The following is a 13,479-nucleotide window of genomic DNA, read 5'->3' as shown; positions in this document are numbered from 1 at the left end:
ATGATGTGTGGCGGCAGCGACCATCCGCCCTAGCCTGCCACTCCCAACGAACCCTCAAGGCGATGCTGGTACGCCGTAAGTCGGAGACGCCCAGGCCACCTAAGTCCTTCGGGCGGCAGACAATCTCCCAAGCGACCTTGCACTTGCCTCCGCCAATGGTATCTGAGGCACACCAAAGGAAAGCTCGACGAAGCTTGTCAATCGAATCGAGCGCCCATGGGGATAGGCAGAGGGCAATCGACATGTGCACCGGGATGGCCCACATGGTCGCCTTCACCAATGCCGTCCGACCTGCGATATTGAGCAGCTTCCCTTTCCATGTGGGTATACGGGCAGCCACCTTGTTGATGAGCGGCTGCTCGTCCGATCTCCTGAGCTTGCGGATCGATAGTGGCACCCCCAAGTAGCGGTAGGGGAAACCCTCTATCCGACATGACAGGATGTCCCGCACTCTTGCGACGTCAGCCTCGCTACAATGCAGCGGGCATGCAACACTCTTGCCGAGGTTTGAGAAGAGGCTGGATGCCAATCCGAAGATAGATAGCATCGCCTTCACCAATTGCAGATCACGTGCATTGGGAGCGACGAAGAGCATGAGGTCGTCGGCGTATAGACTGACCCATGCACCATCGATGCAGTGCAATGGTGACAGGAGGTGCTGCCCTTCGACCCAGCGCAGGAAACGATTGAGTACTTCCATGACAAGGACAAATAGCATCGGAGAGAAAGGATCACCCTGCCGGAGACCACGAGTATGGCAGATTCTCCTCCTCGGTCGGCCGTTGAGGAGGATTTTGGTGCTGGATGTAGACAGGATGGCGGATATCCAGTCCCACCACCGCTGCCCGAAACCCATGTGACGCAACACGTCCAGAAGGAATGTCCATGACACTGTATCGAAGGCTTTGGCAATGTCTATTTTTAGCAGAACAGCCGGCGTCCGTCGAGCATCAATGGCCTTGCACGCAAGCTGAACTTGACGAAAATTGTCATGTATGTGCCTGCCCCTGATGAACGCGCTCTGATTTTTCATCACCAAATCATCCAACATGGGCGCCAGTCGCTTGGCAAGGCACTTAGTCACTAATTTACCGAAACTGTGTATGAGGCTTATGGGCCGGTAGTCTCTGATCTCCAGCGGGTGATCTTTCTTCCTCAACAGTATCATGAAGGCGTCATTGAGGTGATTAAAGCTTCTTCGATCTCTGGACCAGAACGCGTTCAAAGCAATCAAGATGTCGTCCTTGATAATTTCCCAAGTCTTCTTGTAGAACAGGCTAGTGAATCTGTCCGGACCCGGTGCCTTGTCACTTGGCAGCTCAACAATGACGGATCGAACCTCTTCCTCGGTGAATAAGGCCTCTAGGGCCGAGAGCTCCATGGCTGGTACCCCAATGGCCGCCAAGTTAATGTTTCTAGAGCGCTCAAAATTAGCGCCAATGATGCTATTGAACTAGTCAAACAGTGTGTTGGCCATTGCCGCATCAGTGACCACTTTGCCCCCCTAGACATGCAATGAATCGATCCCGCTTTTGCGGCTGCGATGGCAGGCCTGTAGATGATAGAACTTGGTGTTTGCATCACCTTCAGCCAGGAACAGAATCCTTGATCGCTGCCTGGTGATTGTGCGCGCCAAGGACGCAAGCCCCATACCCTCAGCTTGAGGGTTTTGTGCAGGTCACTCTCCCACTACGCTAGCTGTCTGTTTTCTTGGGCCTCATCCAACGACAGAATCACCTCCCATGCCATCGCAAGCTGTAGGCGGATGCTGCCAATCTTGGTACTGCTCCAAGCTCGGACAGCCTTTGCCATGTTCCGGAACTTGTAGTCCAGCATCCGAAAAGGGTCTGTGTCCCTGGGCGTTGGTGTCCAAGCAGCCGCCACGGTGTCAAGAAAACTGGGCAACTTAGTCCAGAAGGATTCGAACCGGAAGCGCCGCTTCGTCCCCGACAACGCATGCATCTGTAGTAGCAGCGGGCAGTGGTCCGAGCAATCGGATGATAGGGGCTTGAGAACATGGTTTGGGAACACCTCAAACCAGTCGATCGACGCGAACATCCGATCTAGAAGCTCCAGCGTTGGACGTTCCCGCTCACTCGTCCACGTGAACCTCCGGCCGATCAGGTGCAGCTCTTCCAGGTGCGCTCGGTCGAGGAACGACCTGAAGCACCTCATGCAGTGACGATCAAGCCGTCCATTGTTCTTGTCTTGCACACGGTAAATCATGTTGAAATCACCACACAGGAACCAAGGTCCAGGGTGAACATCATGGAAGGAGAGCAATTCATCGAGAAATTCCACCTTCTCGTGGTCAGGCTGTGGGCCGTAAACAACCGTGATCCACCACGGTGTATTTGACGACCCTGTTTCGGTGATCTTGGCCGATATCGAGAAGCGCCCTTTGGCGACCTCGCTCACGGCCCACATATCCGTGTTCCACCCTAGCAGGATGCCGCCAGACACACCGATCGCTGGGACATAGTCATAGTCGAAGGCGGTTCCTAGCGTTCCATTAGCTATGGAGTTACACATGATGGAGATCTTCGTCTCCTAGATACAGACGAGGGTGGCCCTTTCCTAGACCAAGAATTCCCTCACGACATTGCGGCGTGCGTGACCATTTAGTCCGCGCACGTTCTAGACGAAGCATGTGGGTAAAGACGACATAAAGAATAGTTGTGCGACAACAGAAACATGGGACACCGGAGACTATGTCTCAACAACGTCCAACTCAGCCATGTCAAGGCCCATGGCCATTGGGTCGAAGTCGCTGTTAAAAAGCATCTGCAGTGCCTGCTGCTTGTTGGCCGACATGTTGCCCCCACGGAACGTGCCCTTGAACTTCCGCTCGATCTCTAGGTCTGGTGCGCTGGTATCCACATGCACCCCGAGCTTCTTAAGTAGCACAATCTATGCTTGCCTGGTGGCGTTCGCCGCCCGCAGCTTTGCCGCAAGCCGGCCGCTGTGGCGCAGGGAGCCAACGGAGATCGGTGTGCGGGAACGACGAAGGCGTGGTCTGCTGCGAATGAGGGGGACTGCAAGGGGACGTAGATCATGTCCTTAAGCTCTTTCTGAATGGCGGCTTCGTCAGGCTCCGCCTCCACGCACGGCTCTACTTGTTCAGCGGGGGGAGTAGTATCGATGACGGCGGGTGTAGCAGTCTTGGTCTGGGCGACATGCCCGGATTTGTCTGCGGGGGTAGCCGGTGATGCAACAGTCGCAGTGACGTCCTACTCAGATGCGTCGGCATCATCTGGCCCAAGCAAGGCAAGGAGCCCACTGCTACCCACGCAAACGCCCAAGCTACAATCGTCCTGCTCGGAGGCGTCGGCATCTTCCGGCCCAACCAAGGCAAGGAGCCCACTAGTACCCACGCGAACGCCCGGGCTGCAATCGAAGTGATCAGCAATAAAATGACTCGCCAACATGGGCTAGGCTAGATGCACAGGTGCCAGCTCCGACGAAGAGAACGACCCATGGCAAGCCATCATAGAAGGCCTCGTCACAATCCCGGCCTCAATCAGCATCGGATCCTCCTCTACCCCAAGGTGAATGGGGTTGTCGGCATCCCTGGCCTAGAAGTCAACTTCCCAAACCAATGACCGCGCGTCAGGGCTGCCAGCGCCTGTAGGCGTGCCTGACATCTGAGCACCAATAGCAACAGTTGTAGACTTTTCTCGGTCTTGCTTCCACGGCGACGCAACATCCGCTATCTCGCGCACCCAGGGACCAGCACTGAAGCGACGCGTCCCGCACCAGGACCATGTCCTGCCCCCGAGCCACGATTGGCCCCCATGCAGAAGCCCTTGCGGATGAGGGACCCACCCTGAACCACTTATGCATGCGCGTACGTCGTCCGCAACTCCGGTGGCATGGCATCGTGGCCAGAACGCCGGACCGGAGCCACGCCCCAGCGACGGGCCGTCCCTCCCACCCGGGCGGAAGGTGGCCAGGCCAAACGGCCGAGTACACGACAGGCCATCCTCCATACTAGGGTGATATCCATTGTAATTACTGTCACCACAGTCGTCGGAGTCGTCAGCGCCCGGGAAGCCACCATCATCAGAGGAGCTTGAAGGGTCCCAATCCTGATATTCGACGACACGCATCCGAGTGAGGTAATGCAGGATGGGCAGCTCGGAGTGAATGATCTCATATTCCCGGAGAAACAGAATGCCCGGGTCATGCGGCTCCCGCGGTTCCAGGATGACAAGGAGCTTCTACTCTGGCACCAAGAGCGGGTGAAGGCACCAGGCAGCGACGAATAGTTCATGCGCGTCGTCGTCGTCAACCCCATCAGCACCGACCGTGGTGATCTCGACCTGGGTGCAGGAAGACCCAAGGAGGTGCGCAGCCACATCCTCGCTAAGGGCATGGGAAGGAACGTCCTTAATCCCAACTAGGACTTTGTAGGTGAATGCACCGGCCATCGCCGATGAAAGGCGAGACCAGCGTCGCCAGAGCAACACGAACGGCGAAGCTGCCACCGGTGGTGGCCTAGAGTTGAGGACGCGCTCGAGGTCATCCCGACTGCGAAAACGAATGATGAAGTCCTCTAGGGCGTGCCGCAGAACCGACATCGCGTCGTCCTCGATGTTGAACTGGTCACGAAGGTGCTTGCGCACCATAGCGGGGGTCACCGGTGGCCTGGTACCGCCAACCAAGGCCACCAGAGCGAGCGACAAGGCGTCCTCCATGGCTTGAATCTCCGCAGTGCGCGGGACGATGACCAACTCAACCGCCGGGCGTTGAACAGGCTGAAGGCGCCGGCGGCTGCCACGCCGGAGCTACAGACGCGGTCACGACGACCGGCCCTCATCCGGCGGCGCCTGGGCCTACAGCGCTGCCGGTCGCTCAGTGTGGTTAGAGCCGAGGCCCCCAGAAGCCACCACGGCGGGCGCCGGTGCAACAATAGCATCAGCAGAGGCCGGCTGATCCACAACTTTAGGGCTGGGAGGCGCACAGCAACGGGGTACCGACGGCGAGCGGCCAGTGGACACAGAGTGGGCCGAGACCGTGTCATCTCGAGGCGGCCTCCAGCGCTCAAGGGAACGGCGCCTCCGAGCGGGGGCACGACGAGCAATGCCTGGCGAGCGGCCTCGCTTGGCCCCGGTGACAAAGGTGGCCATCGGGCAGAAGCGTGCATGATGGCCCTCTTGGCGATAGGTACGGCAGCGCGGAGGGAAACGACTGTTCACCCGGATGTGGTCATCACGTAGGCAGTTGAAGCAAAGGCCAACCAGATCCGGCGAAACTGGCCTTGCAAGGGTAGGTGATGGCCTGCGGCGCCAACGCCGGCGGCTGTGAACCTCACGGAAGCTGTTGGCGTCCGGCTCAGCCGAAAGCCTGGCCGGGTGGACCGCGACCGAGCGCAGCCTGGCCATGGGCGGAGGAGAGGCCGTGGCAGCCTGGTGAGCGGAGGCATCCTGCGCAGCGCGGCGTCGATGACGACGCCGGCGCCGTGGTCGCCTGCGACGCTCCCGGATCTCCCCATCCTCAGCGACATTGGCCGGCGAGGGGGCCGCAGAACCAAGAGAGGCCTCGGAGTCGGAGAAGCAGAGTCTCTCCCCCCGACTGAACCACGAAACAGCCGGCGACGAGCCCGGGACGAAAGGCTCAGCATTGGCGTTGAGGGGCGGCGACGAAGAGGGAGCCAGCGAGTCGGCCTCCTCGACCTCATCGGCCCAGGAACGGCGAGAGGGAGAACCGAACTCCATGGCGGCTAGGGTGGATGCTGGCACCGGAGTGGCAACCGGCGTGGGGCTGGGGAGTGGTTGGTGGCCGGCGGCGGCCGGGTTGGCCGCCGGCGGTGGAAGACTTGGAGGATCCGATTCGTCAACAAAGAGCAGAAGCTGCGAAGAAGACCTGTCTGGATATCTCCCTCTCGATCACTGAGACATGGCCTAGACGGATTCACAGCTGGTTTCTACAGAATATGAAGTACATGCTTAGTTTACCAGTGCTATGGAAATTGTAAAGTTCTAAGCTACTGAAAGTAGAAAGTTAGCATTTTCTAAACCTCCTTAAAACATGAAATTTGCACTGATTGTAGAGATGCAGAAAAACACGTCACCTCTTGTTTGAGATCTCGATGAACCACTCCTTGAATGTGGCAAAAAGCGACGACATTTAATATTTCCACCAGGACAGCTTTTGCATCATCCTCAGAGTACTTCCCACCTCTTAAGTCCAATGCAAAACATCAGTTCTATTGAAGCACATATTTTGATGTGCTATTTCAAAATTTTATGTTCACTTTAACTTACCTAGAAAGTATTATGTCAAGTAGCTCTCCACCTTCACACAACCTACACAATAGGATTTTAAATTAATGAACATGAATCTTTAAAGAACAAAGCATGGATTGCATGCTAAATACAGAAAAGGACTATCCAAGGACCATCATCAGCAGGGTATAAAAGGTAAATATAAATGAGAAGCAAATAGTTCATGGAGGAATCTTTCAAGCCCCAGTAGACCATGGTAACAAACTTTGGCAGCATGTAAACAAAATGGAAGCTTTCACTCTTTCTAGAATATTACAACTAAGGTTTGGCAGGGAATTATTAACTGGATAATCTATCCCTGATCGAGTGAGTCATCTAATCTGCTTGCTATTAGATCTCAGTGAAGGATGGGTCAGGAAGGATCATCAGGACGCCGGCTGGGTGCAGTTGTTGGCGGCGCCGCAGCCGCAGGTCTTCGGAAGGAAGGCGCAGGTGCCGAAGGGCTTGCCGGGGAGGTTGCAGTTGATGGCGTAGCAGCAGCTCGTGTCCACGCAGCTGCTCGCGTTGGACGGCGACGCGCAGCACCGGCACCTCCGGCACACCTCGAACGGTTCGTACGGCGCCGCTGCTTCTGTCATCGCCGCCGGTGATATGGACCGGTACACCACTCTCCGCACCGGCACGTACGACTCCTCGCCGCCGCTGGCTCCTCCTGCTTGTTTATTAATCAATTTGCTCAGGCCTCGATCAGGAGATTTAGAACTGATTTATATATAACTGGAACAGAAACATGATGGAACATGCATGCTTGCATGGGAATGGGATCGGATCGATTCGATCCTGCGTACCTTGAGCTTGCAGCAGCAAGGAGGAGAAGATGAGCAGGAGGCCGGCAGATAGCGCGGTCAAGCCGGTGAGGGAGATCATCGTCATGGGGTCTCAAGGGCGTCGAGCCATGTCCTCCTCCTCCCCTCCTAACGAATTTGCTTTGGCGGTAGGTGATTATATACTAGTGGAAGGGAGAGGGACGACGACGAAGCTTACTTTATTTATTAGCGTTTATTATGCGTCGTTTCAGATTATTAACGCACAGTTTCTAACGTTAGCAATGAATGAGCGCACTTGTGTCCTAAATTATAAAACGTTTTGGCATTTCTCGTAGCATTTTCTATACATCTAGACATAACATATATCTATATAAAATAATTTACATCAGTAAAAAATAATTAAAGTATTAAAATAATTTATAACAACAAATATATTAGGTTTAAACTAAAATATAAAAATACTAAAATTAATTTAATATTTATGTACCATTAATAGTATTAAAATAATATTAAAATTTATTATAAGTTTTCTCTATTAAAGTTACTTCTAATTTTAGTATTATTTTTTAGTTTTAATAGTAATATTATAGAAGTAACTTTTCTTCATTATTTATACTATAATATTATAATACTTTTAAAAGTGGTATTATAGTATTAGAACTTTTAATAATAATATTATAATATTAAAAGTTTTAATAATAATGTTATAGTATTAATAACAGAGAAAAATTACTTCTATAATAATACTATTAAAACTTTTAAAATAATACTAAAATTAGAAGTAACTTTTAATAGAGAACTTTTAATACCATAGATAACGGTTAATATTATTACATTTGGATAGGAATGACATGGTTTGTCAAGTTTAGGGACCTGCAGTGAATACCTTGAAAGTTCGGAGACCGATATGACACCATCAACTAAGTTTAGGGACCTGCGGTGATCACCTTAAAAGGTTAGGGACCTGAATGACACCGTATGCCAAATTTAGGGGCCCATAGATATCACTTTAGAAGTTTAGGGACTTGAACGACAACATCGGTCAAGTTCATGGACCGGCGGTGAATTTTGCTCTTTACACATCGAGTAGGAAGCCTAAAACACCATCTCCCCATCACTCCCCATTATCCAGTCCGTATCAAAATCATTCCGAAATCACTTCTCACATGCTTTTCACCATAATTTTACTTAAGAATCAAGAAACATAGCTCAAGAATCAGACAATAGAGCTCTGCTAAATTGACCCTTCACATCCACGGACGTGTCTAGCCTACATTAAAAAGAAACACTTGGAGCTTCAGTGTTCTAGAAAGTTGTGTAGCCATCAAGCAGAGGCTCACATTTGTTGTGCTTTGCCAGCCAACGAAAGCGATTGACGTATCTCTTACAGCGAAGAGAATATGGAATTATGGACCTTTAATTAGGTCTGATCTCCAGACCTCACCATCATACTGCGGATTGCGGAACCAACACACAGATTATTGGCGCGCCAACAGAAAGAAACTTGAATGTATAGCAATGAAATCCATGAAGATTTGCATTTTTTTGTTTTGAAAAACGAACCGGAAGATTAGAGCTGTTTATATTAAAAACTTGTCTTATATTAAATTAAACTTTCACTTTACATGTCAATGGCAAATTACCAATAACACCCCTGTCAAATGGAATGCCCAAAAATCTTTGACGGAGCACCAAATAAAGCTTAATTAACCTTGCGACCAACGGAGTAGTACATTCTCCGTTTCAAATTATATGATGTTTTTACTTTTCTAGATATAATTATCTAGATGTACATAGTATATATCTAAATACATAGCAAAAATATTAGAAAAGCCAAAACGTCTTATAATTTGGAACGAAGTGGGTATTAGTTTTGTGATAGCCTGCTGCCTGATAGTCGGATTAGCGGATATTAGCTCTGACCAAATTATTTGAAAACCGTATACTCGTACTGTGTATGACGAACAAATTAATAAAGTAGACGATAAGATTGTTAGAACTTCAAAAAAAAATGGAAGACACATGACACTGCTTGTCGGTGTTTTGAGTAAACACCAATGAGTAAATTTATATTATTTCGTGTCTGGTCTGCATGGTGTGCTAAAAAGACACAAGGTTTATATTGGTTCGGGCGGAAAGTCCCTACGTCCAGTTCATGGCTGCTGCTCATATTATTAGCACTAAAAAGTTTGTAGTAGGAGTTACAAACGGACGAGAGAGGGATAGGTCCTAAGTCTCTGATGGAAAGATCGAATGGGTGCCGGGAGCTCGGTCACTGCTCAGCTATGTGTTCGAGGTTCGATGCTAGTGGTTCTGCTGTGATGCGATGTGATGTGCGATGTCGTGAATCGATTTTCCATAGTGGGGTGCCCTACTTTCCCTTTTATAGGCCAAGGGAGAGCACGAGTTACAGATAGGAGAGCGAGGGACATGAGAGACAAGGGAAGTCCTTCAGGGTCGTCGGATCTTCCTTTTCCTCCGTGCAGGCTCCGATGACATGGCAGGCGGTGATAGCAGACAGCCCCACGCAGGGCCCCTGTCCGCTGACCATGACAGGGCCACGCCGGGCTCCTGTCCACTGACAATGCCATGCTCTGGCATTGTCAGCGGGCCGTCACGTCCCACTCCACCCCGGCGGGCGGCGCGGCGAACCAGCGTGATGATCAGCGGCCATACAGGGAGTATGCAGCACAGTGACCACACGTCTGTCACTATGGGCGATGTGAGTTCCCTGGAATGACATGTCGCGGGGACAGGTCGTGCTGAGATGTGACCGCTCCCTGTATAATTCTAGAAGTTTGACCTTGGGTCACACCTTTTGGACCGTAGTGGTTGTCATGAGCTTCCGTAAGAATCCGTGCATGAGAGATCGGTCAAGGCGGAGCCGGCCCTCAGACGTCGGGCGAGGTGGAGCCAGCCCTCAGACGTCGAGCGAAGCGGAACCAGCCCTCAGATGTCGGACGAGGCGGAGCCAGCCCTTAGACGTCGGACGAGGCGTAGCCAGCCCTCAGGAGTCAGCCGAGGCAGAGCCAACCCTCGGAGGTCGGACGAGGCGGAACCCACGGCCGCAGCACCCACCGAGGCGGAGCCAACCCTCGGGGGTCAGACGAGGCAGGGCCCATGGCCTCGGTGGCCGGACGAGGCGGAGCCTGGCGAGAGACATAGTCGCGCTCTTGACCGCACGGACGAATCAGTGTTGATGGTCATTAGCTTCTCTTCGGGTACCATAGTATTGATCCCCGACACTGCTATACACATGTACTCTCATATCTCATTTCTATTAACATGCGCACACACACTATACATGTTGCTCTGTCGTTTCGCTGAAATTTGACTTATGCTGATGCTTATGTTGATTTGTTGTGAGAGAAAAAACTCCGTGAAAAATATTCGTCACGGTTATAAAAAATCTAAGGCTTAAACACGGAACAACGAGCAGAACGATATTACCTGTCGGCAATGGCAAATTGACAACCCAAGAGGACTCTGAGCTTATATACCAACATAGTACATCAATCATACATGCATGCTGATCATTTTGGGTATTTACGCGTGTGTCTTCAATCCGTTCCCCTTTTTCTCCTTGGCATTTCCCTTTTAAAAAATGACCATCCATCCACTGAATTAGAGGGTGTTTGGTTCTTTAGTCGCTCCTAAAATTCATGTCACATCGAATATTTAGATACTAATAAAGAGCATTAAATATAGATTAATTACAAAACCAATTACATAGGTGGAGATTAATTTGCGAGACGATTTTTAAGCCTAATTAATCTGTCATTAGCACATATTTACTGTAGCACCATATTGTCAAATCATAGACTAATTAGGTTTAAAAGATTCGTCTCGCAAATTAGTTGCAAGTTGTGTAATTAATTTCGTAATTAGTCTATATTTAATACTCCATATATATGTCTAAATATTCAATGTGATAGAAATTTTAGGAGCGCGTAGAAAACAAACAAGGCCTTAAAATATCATTTGGTTATGACAGGGATAAGGTAGGTAGCTAGCACACTAATCGACAAGCTGCCGTACCAGCATGCATCATTTTCCAGCTAGCCATCCTTTATGATGACACCTGTTTGGCTGCTACGTTGTGCTTTCCGTGGACACACTTTTGCATTGGATGACGTACGTACTCATTTTTTTCATGGCCATGGCCTTCAATTCTTCTCCATGCATTCCACAGCGTAGTGCGAGCGATGATGCCGACGATGACCATGGCTCGAGGGCACTATGAATTGTATATATCTTCTGATTATGATATATATAAGAGAATATTTAGTCACCGAAAGTGACTTGCTGAGCACTACGAATTATCTTCTGATTATGTATACTATGAAATTATATATCATGATAAATAATTGACATTTATTCAATGGCCCTGTTCGCTTTGCTGAAAGCCTTGGCTGAAAGTACTGTTCGCTGATTTTTTATGAGAGAAAAAAAAACACTGTTTCTTCACTGAAACAGTACGGCTCATAAGACAAGCCAACATAGCCAATGTTATAAATACTTATATGCCTTTTATAAACTTGATCGGATTGAAAATGGTTTGAATCGATGCTATGTTATAATAGTATTCTTTTTTTACAGAATATATAATAGATGCATGGTAATACCACACGCACATGGTAATTATTAGGTAAAATTGGCAACACGACACCGAGAATGACCTCTCTTTGTCATAGGACATGGAAATAAGTGTGATTTGCTAGTCGATGCTTTATTTCTTGTCAAATTTGCTGCTGGACATTGCGCCCAACAAAATATCCATTTCCGGCTCTAGAGAAGAGAGAGAAGAGTTGTGATTTGTCCATTTTGCCCCTACTAGTTTCTACTTCCTCCTTCCCCTTCTTCTCCCCCATCCCAATCGGCATCTCACGTGTGACGGGCGCTGGACCTCAATGTGGCCATCGTGCATGCCACCTCCGCATGATGAGGCACCCTTGGATTACCGCTACGCGCGGGAGGTGCTCTACCTCACCTCCAGCATCGGTGCCGCCGCTGCCTACGTCACCTCACTGGCCCGCCTCCCTACGATGCTGAGGCTGGCACTAACGGGCTTCACAGTGAGGTCGTTGAGGACAACATTGGTGGTGTTTGGATCATTAGTCCAAGGACTAAAGTTTAGCACTTAACGTTTAGCCCCTAAACTTTAGTCATGCTGGGCTGATTAGATCAATGGGCTAAACTTTAGTCCTCTAATCTATAATAACTGATTTATCCTCATTTAATTATCCATGCATAGCCATGCATGCGAGCAGCAAGGGGTATGGGACGTCCAGCGCCCACCCTGAGGGAGTTTAGCCCAGTTTAGGGCCTCTTTGGGAGCAAAAAATTTTAGCCCAGTTTTTAGCCATTTGCTCACTTTTAGCCCCTCCTGTTTGGATCCCCATGGCAAAAAAAGAGCTAAAAGTGTAGGGCTAAAGTTTTGCCATGAGATCCAAACAGGGCCATAGTAGCAGGTGGACCTAGTTAGTTATCCGCCACCGTGCCCCGACTGGGACAACGCAGTTGAAGAGACGATGGAGGAGCCCTTGCCCTCTCCGTTGACGTTGCCCTTGGCGCACTTGATCTCCATAGTGGTGAGGTCATGGCAGATCGGGCACTGGATCCAGCGATCGTCCGTCACACAGTCGCGGCATGGGAAGACGTCACGGTGGAGGTAGAAGCAGTCCTCAAACCATTTTCAAAGAAGGGGAGGGAGGAAGAAGAAACTAGCAAGGGCAAAATGGACAAAATGCAACTCTTCTCTCTACTCTAGAACCAGAAATGGATATTTTATTGGACATAGTGTCCACCGAAAAACTTGACAAGAACCAAAGTGTCCACCAACAAACCACACTTATTCCCCCCATCCCATAACAATAAATAAGTTTATGGAAATTTCCAGATAGATTAATAACGTTGTCAAAAGACGCATGTATCCTCATCTCATTTCCATTCTCCGAGCATATATCTTGGATTTGGCGGTTATCATTTGCATGCACCCATGATTAGTTTCCGTATTAGAAGATAGTGTTCCTTGATGTTTGCGTTGAATGGTATTTATTTTGGGACAAATTTTAAACCTTATAAAGTTACTAGGCAGCGTGCCTATGCTTTGCTATGGGACAACTAAATCTTTTGTACCAAAAACACATGGATCGAACGATAAGATAACGATACTGTTAAAGTAAATACCGACATCAAAGTGACATTTAATTCAAAAAGCATTATTCGTGAAATTAACACAGTCGCGGAGAGCGCGACGTCGTAGGCCCACAAACTCTACTGTATAGACTTTTTCATGACACGGCTAAGATAATATTTTATATCGGCAAAAAGAATTCTACGATATCCATTTCTTTCATGCGCCAATAAATCCATGAATAAGTTCTGCTACATCTCCATATAATCATGTACACACAGGTTTGATT

General features: G+C 49.6%; 1 protein-coding gene across 2 annotated transcripts; it reads right to left on the bottom strand.

The window, feature by feature from the left end:
* Window positions 1–6,326: 6,326 nt before the first annotated feature.
* On the bottom strand, window positions 6,327–7,197 carry LOC136481254 (uncharacterized). Of its 2 annotated transcripts, none has more exons than XM_066478609.1 (2): window positions 7,076–7,189; window positions 6,327–6,942 (listed from the first exon to the last, which is right to left on the bottom strand). In XM_066478609.1, the coding sequence occupies exons 1-2, from the start codon at window positions 7,158–7,160 to the stop codon at window positions 6,653–6,655; spliced, it is 375 nt and encodes a 124-aa protein (XP_066334706.1). In that variant the 5' UTR covers window positions 7,161–7,189; the 3' UTR covers window positions 6,327–6,652. The 2 variants fall into 2 exon arrangements, with proteins under 2 accessions (XP_066334706.1, XP_066334707.1); XM_066478610.1 differs by having other exon boundaries at window positions 6,332–6,939; window positions 7,076–7,197.
* Between the last annotated feature and the right edge of the window lie 6,282 nt (window positions 7,198–13,479).

The sequence above is a fragment of the Miscanthus floridulus genome, chromosome 9, assembly GCF_019320115.1.
Source record: "Miscanthus floridulus cultivar M001 chromosome 9, ASM1932011v1, whole genome shotgun sequence".
Lineage (NCBI taxonomy): Eukaryota > Viridiplantae > Streptophyta > Magnoliopsida > Poales > Poaceae > Miscanthus > Miscanthus floridulus.
Note: the sequence above shows the minus strand (reverse complement) of the source record. Positions and strands in the feature narration are given on the sequence as shown.

Bases quoted from the DNA above. Each gene is read 5' to 3' on its own strand.
- LOC136481254 (XM_066478609.1), bottom strand. From the start codon at position 7,160: ATGACGATGATCTCCCTCACCGGCTTGACCGCGCTATCTGCCGGCCTC. The intron at 6,943-7,075 runs GTACGCAGGATC...TTAATAAACAAG, and splicing joins CTTGCTGCTGCAAGCTCAAG to CAGGAGGAGCCAGCGGCGGC.